The following is a 14,031-nucleotide window of genomic DNA, read 5'->3' as shown; positions in this document are numbered from 1 at the left end:
CGTCGATTAGTTTTTGGTATTTTGTGCGTGGTACTGGATGATTTATACTGTTAGTCAATGAATATAACGAAATACTTGTTATTAATAACCATAAACATTATTAAGATAATTTTCAATCGTATTCAAGATATCGGATCTTACTTTAAAATGTACTGAAAAAGTTAGAATTATTTCATTGTTGTAGCTGTGCTCTTGTTTCATACGATTTGTAAGTGCGATAAAAATATATATATAGCGGAATGCTATCAATTATTCAAATAAATTAACTTTATATTTTTAGTACTTTATATTTAATCTTTTATGTGTTCATAAATCGAAATTGCAAAAATATAATTTTGAATGACATATAACATATTGAATGAAAATTGTTTAAAATTGTTTAAAAACCATGTATACCTTCTGCTATATTTAATCATAATTAAAAAACGTTTGTTTATTAATTGTATAAGTTATACGCTATTTTATTAAGTTCAATCAGTTGATTAAAAATTATTATTCAACCGTGAATATGTTTATTTATTATCGATAAATATCTTATTTATGAATGTCAAAAAGTCTATTTTTTCGTTGTAACTTAATTTATGGAAGTGTTTATTTATACATTATACCTTTAATCTTTTCTCCGTACATAGAATGACGTAATAGATATTCCAAGACTAGGAGCGTAGAAGTTGTAAAAAGTAAATATCGATAAATTGCGTTACATAAAGGGATCATGAGTCAAAAATGTTGTCGGCTATTATTTAAACTTGAATTAAATTTCTTTTGAAAACGAAATTTATGATTATATTTCGTAATTTCCAAAGTTTTGTATTTTTATGCCCAAGTATTTTTTAAAGGATATGGGTGTTATTAAAACGCCAATTTTTTATTTAGATAGAAAGTTTCGATATCAACCATTTCATCATTGTGTCGAGAAAAAAAACAGTACCGATATATGCATACTTATCGTGCGCAAACGCAGAGGCCCGCGCTTATAAAATTCACAGATCAACTTGATGGTCACTTAGTTTTCTGTATTTTTCGTTGGAGTATTTCGATCGTTGGCTATTAGGGTACGTAATATTTAAAAACAATGAATGTTATTTAAAGTGAAATTGAATTTTTGCATGTAATTGTATTGCTGATGGAAATTCGCTTATTCTAATTTAATTAGACACTGACATTATAACAAGTTTCAATATATTTATTCTAATTTTAATTATCAAACGAGTTAATACGATCGGATTAATAATTACTTAATTATTAATAATCGGATTAATAATAATTAATTATCATTGTAACAACAATTTTAAACAGAACTGAATAAAATTTCAGTATTTGCGAAATAATTTCTTGACATTTTCACGGATCTGATTGATCGTCGTAGATACTTACAATCGAATCGAGATGAAATTGATAAAAACTTGATTAACAAGTAGAGTATTTTAACAATAATATGATTAGATTGATTCGTAGATGCGCCGATAAAGTCAGTCGTTTTTTAATTATTGTTGATGAATCAACTTCAGTGTGCGATTAGACGCAGTCAACTGCTTACACTACTATAATAAAAGTTTCCCACTTGAAACGCTATAATTAACATCAAATTCATAATTCGTTCGTTCAGAAAAAAAATGCTGGCCACTCAGGACACTGCATTTCGAACTCGTTCATTGGGTGCAGCAGCTGAAGGAATAAAAGACCAATACGCTGATGGAATAGCCGCCAAAGTATGGGAAGTTTTTATTGGCGATCGCAAGCAACGCAAACAGAATTACAAAGATTTCCTTGTTGGACTACTTCGCCAAAAAAAATGCAAACGTGTGTTGGATGTCGCTTGTGGTACTGGAGTCGATTCGATGATGTTACTCGAGGAAGGTTTTCAAGTTGTCAGTATTGATGCGTCGGATAAAATGTTGAAATATGCTTTGAAAACCAGATGGGAGAGACGCAAAGAAAAAACATTCGATGAGTGGGGTGAGTTGATTCTCAAACTAATTCACTGTGTCTACTTATAGAATAAGATTTTAAAAGCGAGGTTAATAAAGAAGATCGATGCAGAGGAACAAGACAAGATTGATATCAGTTTATTTATCAAATATGTTCATCGACTATCTTCTTGCTCTTTTATGAAAAATTTTATTTACGTTCGAAAAGTCAATCGTCACGGTAATTATTCAAAAATAAATTCATAAAGCTCAGTAATTGTTCACAATCAAATGTGCCAAGCCGACTTTTAATAGATAAAAAATGATTGTCTTCAAACAATAACCAGAATAAACTGGTCATCGTTCACAAACAGCGATAAACTAGCATGCTATTCACATAAGCAGTAGAGAAAAAAAAACGTCGCGATAACATGTAACATTTGATCGTCCTCCAGTTCGAAATCAAATCGCAAAACAGTCAAGCACAAGAAAATACCAGTTTCATCAGCTTGATCCATTGGGGGTGATGTTATTGAAACTCATTTTAGTCAACCTAATCATATCTCAATTGCATAATAAAGTCGAACGAGCAACTGTACTTTGATAACTTTATCGTTAGTCAATTTGGAAACAGCTTTAATCTTCATTGGCTAGATAAGAACATTTGCATCCGCAATAACAATATAGATTTGAGAGATTCGATCTAATTTATATTGAACTAAATAACAAGTATTAGCCAGTACTTACTTATTGTAAGAGACATTTTTTCCTGATTTTATTACTTTTTCGTAAATTGAGTTATTTTTTAAATTAATTTACAATACTGAAAATATTAGTTTACAAGTGGATATTGATTTTTATAGCAAAAAGAGTTTATATTGATGACAATAATTTTTAGATTACGAATCATTAACGTAATACAAGATATAGAATAAAATGTAGGATAGAAACTCTTGTTGTATCAGTCGATAATTATGACTAAAAAACATACTTGTTTGAATGACAACTTTCACATTATAGTCTGTATTTACTTTGCAAATTCGATTTTATAGTTATTGAAGAAGCCAATTGGTTGACGTTGTCGGATGATATAAGTCATTTGATCGGTGACGGATTTGACGCTGTAATATGTCTTGGCAACAGTTTTGCTCACATGTTAGATTCTTACGGAGACCAGCGAGAACAGAGGTAATAAAAAAAGTCAATTACAACAACGCATTATTTCTGTGCTTTGCTTTGCAGACAAGCGCTTTCACATTTTGAACGCTGTGTCAAACCTGGTGGTCTCCTGTTGATTGACCATAGAAATTATGATTATATGATTGCGAAAGGAAAATGCCCTACGCAGTGTATATATTACAACGTAAGTGGATTTGTCGTAGCAAATTACTAAAACAATATTTGTACGAGTAATACATCCTTGCAATTTTCGATAGCCTTTCCGTAGAATAACAGTATATTTAATCGAACGCAATGATCGACCATCGTATTTTTTTATTTCGTTGTTTAATTATTAATGTCTTTTATTTAATGTTTTTAAAAGCCATATAGAGTTTTCCAGGCCTCCAAACTATAACTATATATATATGTATATATGAATCTTGCAGAGTAAGCATCTACAATCCATCGACAGTTGCGTGTTGTACACAAACGGTACTCCGTCATTGGTGACTCTCGAGTATCGGATAAAAATGAACGGTCTTGCAAATGGATTATGCAATGACGAAGAGCACGTGAGCGAATTTCGATTGTCTTACTACCCTCACAAACTCAATGATTTCACTCGTATAGTTGATGAAGCTTTCCATGGAAAAGCTAAACACACGATTTACGCTGATTTCAAACCACTCGATGAAGCTGAAGATCCAGGATTTTACATTCATGTGATGGAAAAATCGAAATGATTCTGTGCATGGTTGATTGATCAATATCTGCTATGTATCTGCAAATTTCATACGAGTTTGAATTAAGTATTTAAAGAATTTATTTAGCTTCTTCTCAACTTTGATATAACAATAACGTGTAATTTTTATGTAAATATATAGTGCTTTAAATACGAATTCTTTAAAATTGATCGAATGATTTACTATTACCACGTATTGGTAGCAGTCTACCTCTTTAGTTGTATGGTGAATGTTATGTAATTTTTAGTATTAGAATAAATAAGAATTTTCAAATCAGTTACTTTATTCATTATTTACAAATTTTTCCTCTGTTTGTTTGTAATTTGTATCGAGAGAATAAATTATTAAAAGCAGTTACTACACTTTAAGAAGAACTGATCATTAAATAATCAAAAAATGCTTTTGGTACCGTAGCCCAAACATTTTCAAAAGAAGTTTGTTTTGCTGACGTTACTTTCATTTATATTTTAATGTCTATTTTTTGATCGACTCATTTGCAGTACTTCAGCAAAATATTTGTAGCATAGCTAATCTGTCAACATTATTTGGTTCGGTAAAAGTCAATTTTTTTCTTATGCTCTTTATATAAGCTATTCTGTGAAAATAACCTTCAGAAAATTAATTTTTTTTTAACCGAACGAACTTCTGTATATATACTCTCCGCGAAAAAATTAACACAACACCTAATTCCGACTAAGAAAGAGCGCAAATTTGAAGATTGATATCTCAGGTAGAAAATGTAAGAGGATCAATTTTTTTTAAATTAAAGGTTGAAGTTTTTACTATAAGATGGTGGAACTCGATTTTCAATTTAATAGAACCCAACCTTTACTTACGTGACCTTCAAATTCAAGGTCATTTTTTAAAACACAAAAATCGTATACTTTTGCAGCAGCCCCCCCCCCCCCCCGCATGGGTGATTGTTTTCAATAATTCTGATAATTGCATCTTAAAGTACAACTCTTTATTTTTAAAAATTGACTTGATTTTTTTAACAATTTTACAGCGTTTTAAAAGTTGTATTTAATAAACACTTTTTTTTTCGTAAAAAATTTGATAATTGATAAGGACTAGGGGTTGTGATTATTTCGGCAGTATTTTTAAACTGTTCAAATCAATTTCATGGTAAAATAAAAATGCCTCTGTTGAATGAAATGCAATCCGCGTAAATTGTTGCACTGTCAGAAACTGGACTTAGTCGACATGAGATAGCAAGACGAATGGGGGTTCATATTTCGACTGTATCTCGACTTGTGTCTTGATTCAATGAAAGAAGTGCTTATCGCAAAAGGACGGAGCAAGATAGTAGACGCGTAACAAATGCTTGTGAGGATCGCAATATAATACAAGCAACCTTACGTAAACCGATAACAAATGCGCAACAAATTCATAACGATGCCTTGCTACACATGCAAATCAGTTTGCAAACAGAGAAGCGTCTTCACGAAGCAGGTTTAAGATTGCGAATTTATGTTAGAGTATTCTTTCTCACGACGTATTCGTCTGGACTATGCTAGAATTTATGGACAATGGTCGATTAGACAGTGGAGGAACGTCTTGTTCACAGACGAGTCACGATTTTGCATGTATGGTGACAAAGCTAACGAATATGAATTTGGTGTCGTAGGAGGGAGCATTTTGAACTAAACCATATTCAACCGACTAGGATTTTTCCAGTGGATCCATCATGGTATGGGCAGGAATTCCTTCAAACGATTCAAATAATCTCATGGATTTTATTGTGGTTCCACCTCCCGGGTTAACAGCTACATCGATGAAATTTTAAATCCTCATGAGCTTCAAATGAGTCGCTGCATAAGTCCAAATGTCATTTTCATGCAAGATAATGCACCACCCTATTCTGCAAGAATTATTCAGGCTTACATCCGAGAACACCACAAGGTTACTTCTCATGGATTATAGTGGTGGGCCCTTGTTAGAAAAAAGATAATAATAATAATGTGACAGTTGTTCCAAACGCTACAAAATACAACGGCTCAGAATCGACCTCAGATGTAAAGCAAGTCAATTCTCATAAAACTATTTATTACAATCGATCCGTTATATGATGAAATTTCAACATTCATCAAAATTTGCTATTGTTTCATTGCCGTAGCAATAAATTACTTAAGCAAACAAAAATGTCCAAATTATGATTTCGAACAGTCTAAGAGGCAGCCAGGGATTGATGAATAGTTTATAATAAGAATAACAGCGAATTACTGTGATTTTCTTTATAAAGTCAAGTAACTAATTAATTCACATAAATGACATTGTTACAGAATAAATATGATTTTATTTCACAATGTTATGCTTGTCGTTTAATACAGAATGTAGTTGAACATTAAAATGCGCTATTTGCATGGAATTCACCATAATGACTGATAATTTTAATATTGTTATAATTGAACAGTATTGTTTTTTTTAGTATTGCCCTACATAATATTCTAATTGTGATTCATAGAAATAAACGTCAGTAAAGCTAACTATGACATGAGTTTGGTCATTAAAACTTATTTATCTCTCTTAACAAAGATGAATGACTTTCCTTATTGGCGTATTTATGTATTTGTTATTACGACTTACTTTCAAGTTCAGTGAAATTATATGTATACATATAATACATATTATACATGTTATATATATAAACAATTGTTGTCAGTTAAGTTTATAAATTATATTTATTTAAGAGGGTAGTTATGTAGTATACGTTATGATTCCATTATTTAACGGTTGCAGATTAAAGTGGTGTTTAAAAAAGTTTAGAACATCGCCACACAAAGATACTAGAAAAAAATTATATAAAAGGCATATTTATATTAGAATATATTTTAGTTATGTGATGAGAGAAATAAATATCAACAAAACGGAATATGACGAGCAAATAATTATTAAAATATTTTTCTTCGTAAACACGAATGTCTTTCCTTATTGTCACAAATGTATCTCTTATTTTTGCAACTTATTTTTGATTATTATATATCTCGGCATACGGTAAAGTAGATGGACTGAATATGGGATAATATATCCAATATGGGATTATATTCCGATTTTTAATTCACTCCTAATGTAGTAATATGGCGCTAAATAACTATGATTGTGTAGTGAAAGTACCGCACATTCCAATCTATTTCAAAATCAAAATTCATTTTGTAGCAACAATTTCATGTTGTAATGAGCAATTTTCCCAAAAGTCCTAATTCATCTATGGTAAATACATGTCCACAAATTTCTAAAATGAAAATAATTAATTTATCCTCTTGACTTTTTCCAAAACACTCATAATAATTTTCTTAGTGCATAATTAAAACAAATGCTGCCCTGATTATCTTCTACGTTCGAGTACATCCAATGTTCAGATGTTCAAAATTAATGATACACGAAGAATTAACATTAGTATTTCAATTCTTTTATTTTGTTTCTAAAGTTATGTGCACAGTCTAAATAAAACTTGTCAATTAGTTGAAAGAAATTAAGTTTCTCGAGCTATCACAGTCAAAATAACGATTTTTGCTTCATCTTTTAAAATTAATATACCGTATTGTAATATTAAAAACTAATAACACTAAAAGAGTGATGTTGTAACACATCATGACTAAATAAATAAAAAGAGAATTTGTCTATTCTAGACCTTAATTAAGTGCATTTCTTATGGATTCGTGTCATACATAATTCAGATACTGAAAAATACCTCTTTCAAATATATTGAGTATACTTTTTTTATATACCTCCAAAAAAAAAGAATGATGTATAAAAATACAATAACTCGGGCAGACTTATGAAATTGATAAAACGATCGTTTGCGTTGACGCTGCTCTTATAAGCTTTTACACAAACTTTCCATGCAAAATAATTCATTTTTGGTGTAGTTACAGCTCATTAAAATTAATGATTTCAGTTGGTTCTACTTAGCTTCTAAGCATTAGCGATAATTTTGTTCGTAGACAGCATATATTAGCACATTTTTATTTAAAAGAATATAAAACATTATAATTTAAAATGTATTATTTCACATACTGTAAAAACCTTACGTTTTTCACGAATGTGATTAGAAAAATGAAGGCTATCCGAATGAATTAAAAAATATCCTTGTATGATAAATAAAGTTAAACTGCTTTTTTCGTTATCGAATTAATTACTCTTTTACATTTTAAGTAATTATTATGTTGATCATTGTGGGGTATAAATAGAACTACACGAAATGACGCTATTCCATTCTTTTCACGTACCGTTGAAAGTACCACGAGTCGTCACCATGAAATTCCTCTATGTATTTTTGCTTTTGGTTACAATTATCTTGAAAGGTTAGTAATACTGCATCATTTTTATAACACATTTCTATATGAATTGTATTTTACACCACGTTTACATATTTACGTACATTATGCAATAACAAAAATTTTTGTTGCGAAAGTAATGCTATTGTTCATACAGATCATTCAAAAAATATAACACGCTTGCAGCTGCGTTTCCCATAAATTGTATGAAAAAGTGCATTACTATAAACGTTTAAAAAATAATAAGATTCTTGATTCATACAGCCCACATAGATTTATAAAAATATAATGCAGATATTTGTTTCTTTCAAAAACTGAATACTATTAGGTATAGAAAACAGTATTAAAGCAAAAATTTCAATAAAATATTAATTCAATATGTTAGAAAACATATAAAATAAATATCTACGGCTCCCGTTGTATATTGAAAGAATATGAAAGCTTATAATTTTTGACGATTTTTGTAATAGAGAATTACTTCTATAAAATGTAACTAATAAAATATATTATAATTACAGTTTATGGATATATATGCGACCCCAAAGAGTGCAACGCAGGTTGTGTTTCTCGTGGCAACCAGTATGGATATTGTGATCTTCCTACACTATGCATGTGCGTCGCAAAGGGCTAAACAGCCCATGAGTTAGTAAAAGATACACACGAGTTTAAAGATTAATGTTCCATTACAAAAATGTAATAATAGTGTATCTTCAAATAAAAGTCTTGATTAACACTCAAATCACTGCCCGCATTCATTTTTCGCGAGGTAACAATTTTGTTCATTGATAAAATCTTTAAGAAAGTACCTGAAATCATTTTCTTAAGATTACATAGTAGAGATTATTATATGCTAATGATTATTCGAATAGAAAACAACTATGTCTAAATAATTATACATAAAAGTATTATAAAAATTTAGGACAATAATAAGTTTAATGCAGCAATACTTGATATAGTTATTTAGAATGATATCCTGTTTTCTGTCATAATTATACACCTGTTGAGGCTTGGCATGTGTATCATGTCGACAAACCGCGCCGATATAGATAAACTTGTATTTGTAAGCTTTCCTCATTTGAAGGAAAAAGGTGCTTTGTATTGTCTCAATATTGGAGAAATTTCCGTTTGTATTTCAAAATTCGATCGGCGTGGGAGATATTACGATAACATTTGCAGTACTATATAAAGGCAAACTAGATCCGTATCGATTATAGCGATTCAAGTTGTTGCACAGTTCACTCGGTTTGAAAGATCATCACATTTGTGAAAATGAAACTGCTTATTTCTCTTTTGCTCATCGTGGCAATCGCTACTCTTCAAGGTAAGATACGTCTAATTTCATTATTATTAGTCTTAACTATTCTCTTGTTCAAATATTCGCCCATCACGATGTTAACTATTCATTAACTATACAACGATATTACTACATCGCAATTAAAGTAAAAAATGATTTTCTTTATCGATCGCTAGTATTGTATTTATTCTACATTCCTAACAATTGATTTAGATATAATCCACTCTAGTTGTACGTCGAAAAAAATCTTTGCTGTCCATGCTCCTTTAGAAACTATTGTAAGAACTAAACAATTAATGGAATCCCTTATTATTACAGTATATGGATATACATGTGACCCCAAGGAATGCAACGCAGGATGTGTTTCTCGTGGCAACCAGTATGGATACTGCAACACCCCTAAGCAATGCATGTGCGTCGCAAAGGGTTAAATATTCCATAAATTTCAATCTTTAGATACACGCAAGTTAATAAATCAATGTTCAACTGCAAAAATGAAATAATAGTGTATCTGTGAATAAAAAATCTGCTATAAATATCAAATTGTCATTTGTCATTAAAATCCTTCTTAAATGGTTCTGATATATAAAGATAATCTACTATGTTATGCATATGCCTCTCAAGTGCTATAAATTAGTCAAAATTCTGTTGGAAATATTGTACACTTTCTGAAACTCGCTTTTCAAAAGGGCCCATATTGGGCATACTAACTCGCACAGGTAAAAAAAAGTAGTTTCCTGAAAAAAGTTATAACGTCAGCCACGTGTCATCAAATTGATAAATCGATGGCTGATTTTAAAGCGTAAGAAAGTAATTTTCAAACGAATTCTCTTGGGTGCGAAAATTTACTTCCAGTAAAAGCTATGGCGCATAGGTAGAGCAACTTAGGCAAATGTAGCTTATATATTTCAATTTTATGAAGAATTCATTAAAAGTGCTAAAAAATAATACATATCAAGTAATAAAGATCGTCAATGAAAATATTATATTTCATTTAAATGTTGAAATTTTTAATATAATTCACTAATGGTTCAAATGTTTATCCTATTTTATACATCGTTTATGTATATTCTAAATAAAAGTATTTTATGTCGCTCAAACATGAAATTGCGACTTGATCGTCTACGTTCGGTATCTTGAAGCATTAAATGATGTTGCCAACTGTTAGAGTGATTAAATATTAATCCTCCGTTTCTACTTCAAAAACTATCGTACGGTTGTATCACAACTACTGAAAAAAAATTGTAATAGTAAATGGTATTTTCTAGAAGATGTTTTATTTGCAGGTATATACTGTTTATAGTACATTTCTTATTAGTTTAACATTGACTTATTAACGTGTGTCTATCCAAATATTTAACCATTTACGTCGTACATAAATTGCTTAGGGGTATTGCAGTATTCATACTGTAAATATTACTACCGTAAATCTATGGACATTATTTTATGTACAAATCAAAAGGCTCATAGGTAAATTGGCTTATACATTTTTTTTGTAACAAATGGTATCAGCACCCAATTTGAATTTGTCATGTGGAATTCGTATCATGGCCCATAGTGATCTATTTCAGACACAACCCGATTAGTATTATTTTGAGATGTTTATAGATTATTATTTAAGAATTCAAAATGTTGCATTTACTAGATTTCTAGTGGTTACTAGCTAGTCCTTCATTGCCACTTAAAAAACTGCCATGCGGTAATATCCGAAATATTAAAGAAGGATTTTAATAATAAATGACATTTTAACATTTATAGGAGATTTTTATTGACAGATAGACTATTATTTCATTTTTACCATTGAACATTGATTTATTAACTTGCGTGTATCTAAAGATTGAAATTTATGGAATGTTTAACCCTTTGCGACGCACATGCATTGCTTAGGGGTATTGCAGTATCCATACTGGTTGCCACGAGAAACACATCCTGCGTTACATTCCTTGGGGTCACATGTATATCCATATACTGTAATAACAAGGTATTCCATTAATTGTTTAGTTCTTACAATAGTTTCTAAAGGAGCATCGACAGCAAGGATTTTTTTCAACGTACAACTAGAGTGGATTATATCTAAATCAATTGTTAGGAGTGTAGAATAAATACAATACTAGCGATCGATAAAGAAAATCATTTTTTATTCTAGTTGCGACGTATTAATTTCGTCATATAGTTAAAGAATAGTTAACATCGGGATGGGCGAATATTTGAACAAGAGAATAGTTACGACTAATAATAATGAAATTAGACGTATCTTACCTTGAAGAGTAGCGATTGCCACGATGAGCAAAAGAGAAATAAGCAGTTTCATTTTCACAAATGTGATGATCTTTCAAATCGAGTTAACTGTGCAACAACTTGAATCGCTATAATCGATACTGATCTAGTTTGCCATTATATAGTACTGCAAATGTTATCGTAACATCTCCCACGCCAATCGAATTTTGAAATTTAAACGGAAATTTCTCCAATTGAGACAGTACAAAGCACCTTTTTCCTTCGAATGAGGAAAACATACAAACACAAGATTATCTTTATCGGCGCGGTTTGTCGACATGATACACATGCCAAGCCTCAACAGGTGTATAATTATGACAGAAAACAGGACATCATTCTGAATAACAATATCAAGTAGAACTGCATCAAACTTATTATTCTCCTGAATTTTTATAATACTTTTATGTATAATTATTTAGACATAGTTGTTTTCTATTCGATTAATCATTAGCATACAATAATCTCTACCATGAAATATTGAGAAAATGATTTCAGATACTTCCTTACGTTTATATTAAAGATTTTATCAATTAACGAATTTGTTACTGCACGGTAAATGAATGTGGATGATGATTTGAGTGTTAAATTATTATTACATTTTTGTAATAGAACATCAATTTTTCAACTTGTGTGTATCTTTCACTAACTCGGGGGCTGTTTAGCCGTTTGCTATGCACTTGCATAGATTACGGCGATCGTAATAGCCATACTGGTTGCCATGAGAAATACAACCTCCGTTGCATTCTTATGAGATCGCATGTATATTGGAATGAGGAAAGTTTACTAACACAAGATTATCTTTATCAGCGCAGTTCGTCGACATAATACACATACCAAGTCGCAAAGTATTAGTGTTGCACAAAACAACAAGACTTATACACCTGTTGTATTTTATTATGAACAAAAGACTCAACGGCGGTATCAAATGTGGCTGTACTAAGCTTATTATCGTCTTGAATAATTTATAGAACTCAATCTTTTTTATAATAGTTTTCAAATATAATTATTTAGATATTGTTGTTTTTTAATATTAATCTCTTCAATGCAATTATCTCTCCCATAAAATATTGCGAAAATGATTTTCAGTATTTTCTTACGATTACATCCAAGACAACGTCAATGAATTGTTATAACAGCTATTTAAACATTTAAAATGTCTTTTTCTTTATTAAAATTATTAAAGTAAATTATTTTATATATTTCAATTTTAATATTACAAAAAAATGTTAGGCTAATTTCAAATTTCGATGTATATGTGAATACAGTGATATACAAATTCAAACGTAGCATTTCAAGTTAAAAGTGCATTAATTTTTTACCCCTTTTAGACACACATGTATATCGTAGGGAGATCACAATATCCGTACTGGTTACTACAAGCAGCATTTCCTGCATTTTACTCTTTCAGGTTGCATCTATAAACTATTATAAAAAACAATTCAAATTTCAAGAATCAACTACACAAAGTAAACTTATTTTATTAGTTAACTATTTTATAAAATAAGTATACTTAGTTTCTGGAATTAACACACTCTTAGTGCTGATTCTTATATAGACAAACCTGCTCATATTTAAATTGGATCTTTTAGAAAAATTCATGTTTTTAAATCTACAAAAAAAATTAATATTAATGTATTATGTAATTCATGATATATTAAAGACATTCTTAACTAAACTTTTTGTCCTTTCATTATTATAGTATATAGCGTACATAATAACAATTATGATCATATATAATATAAGAAAATTTGAAATGTTATATATTGTATAGCTATATTATAACTATAGTAAAACTACAATGAAATTATGATCATACGAATGAAAATTATTACGTACTATATCTTCGAATATTGGCGTTTTAAGAAATGAAAATTGAATTACTTTCCCGTGCGTGTAGCTCAATGTAAAGATTTAAGGGAAGTTTAGCTCTTTATTATTTTATTTTAAAATGATAATATGCATTAAGAAGTAGTATTCTGCTAGGTAATATTGTAAGGAAGAATATTGAAATCGAAAGAATGAATACTGTTGAAATCGTTTTTGAAAATTTTATATAAATTAATATTGTAAAAGAATATTTTAAGAAAATATATGTAGGAGTAGATGCATGCAGGAGAGATCTTATCTGCGACTTCAATAAATTTTCCACGAAGATAAAAAATGCTTACTTAATGACTAATATAGTAAGATTATTTCTTGCATGTGCGGACATAATGTGACGAAAGATCTGCTAATCTTCAAAATTATGATAAAACCATCAATAGCACAGCTGGCACTCCGTCGATCCAAAATGTACACAATTTGTGTATTATTATTTGCCGCACCCCCGCGTTGTTTCGACGAAAGAACATTTTTTTATCTCGATGTAC

The 14,031-nt window shown here is 30.1% G+C and overlaps 1 protein-coding gene and 2 long non-coding RNA genes across 4 annotated transcripts; 2 read left to right on the top strand and 1 right to left on the bottom strand.

Moving 5' to 3' along the window:
* The first annotated feature begins 67 nt into the window (after positions 1 to 67).
* On the top strand, positions 68 to 4,085 carry LOC131667856 (glycine N-methyltransferase-like). 2 transcript variants are annotated; one of them, XM_058941590.1, is made up of 6 exons: positions 68 to 208; positions 877 to 1,055; positions 1,610 to 1,959; positions 2,963 to 3,098; positions 3,153 to 3,273; positions 3,518 to 4,085. In XM_058941590.1, exons 3-6 carry the CDS (start codon positions 1,617 to 1,619, stop codon positions 3,812 to 3,814), a joined length of 897 nt encoding a protein of 298 aa, XP_058797573.1. In that variant the 5' UTR covers positions 68 to 208; positions 877 to 1,055; positions 1,610 to 1,616; the 3' UTR covers positions 3,815 to 4,085. The 2 variants fall into 2 exon arrangements, with proteins under 2 accessions (XP_058797573.1, XP_058797574.1); XM_058941591.1 differs by lacking the exon at positions 877 to 1,055 and having other exon boundaries at positions 99 to 208.
* Positions 4,086 to 9,211: 5,126 nt separating this feature from the next.
* LOC131667874 (uncharacterized) lies at positions 9,212 to 9,928 on the top strand. Its single transcript, XR_009302223.1, has 2 exons — positions 9,212 to 9,412; positions 9,704 to 9,928. It is a non-coding gene; the product is annotated as an uncharacterized LOC131667874 (long non-coding RNA).
* A 1,200-nt stretch (positions 9,929 to 11,128) lies between these two features.
* LOC131667871 (uncharacterized) lies at positions 11,129 to 12,097 on the bottom strand. Its single transcript, XR_009302222.1, has 2 exons — positions 11,645 to 12,097; positions 11,129 to 11,353 (listed from the first exon to the last, which is right to left on the bottom strand). It is a non-coding gene; the product is annotated as an uncharacterized LOC131667871 (long non-coding RNA).
* Between the last annotated feature and the right edge of the window lie 1,934 nt (positions 12,098 to 14,031).

Source organism: Phymastichus coffea, unplaced genomic scaffold (assembly GCF_024137745.1).
Source record: "Phymastichus coffea isolate CEN01 unplaced genomic scaffold, Cenicafe_Pcof_1.1 PCOF00071, whole genome shotgun sequence".
In the NCBI taxonomy this organism is placed as follows: domain Eukaryota; kingdom Metazoa; phylum Arthropoda; class Insecta; order Hymenoptera; family Eulophidae; genus Phymastichus; species Phymastichus coffea.
Note: the sequence above shows the minus strand (reverse complement) of the source record. Positions and strands in the feature narration are given on the sequence as shown.

Coding starts and splice junctions, on each gene's coding strand:
- LOC131667856 (XM_058941590.1), top strand. CDS start 1,617: ATGCTGGCCACTCAGGACACTGCATTTCGAACTCGTTCATTGGGTGCA. Junction 3,099..3,152: donor GGAGACCAGCGAGAACAGAG/GTAATAAAAAAA, acceptor TTTGCTTTGCAG/ACAAGCGCTTTCACATTTTG. Junction 3,274..3,517: donor CGCAGTGTATATATTACAAC/GTAAGTGGATTT, acceptor TGAATCTTGCAG/AGTAAGCATCTACAATCCAT.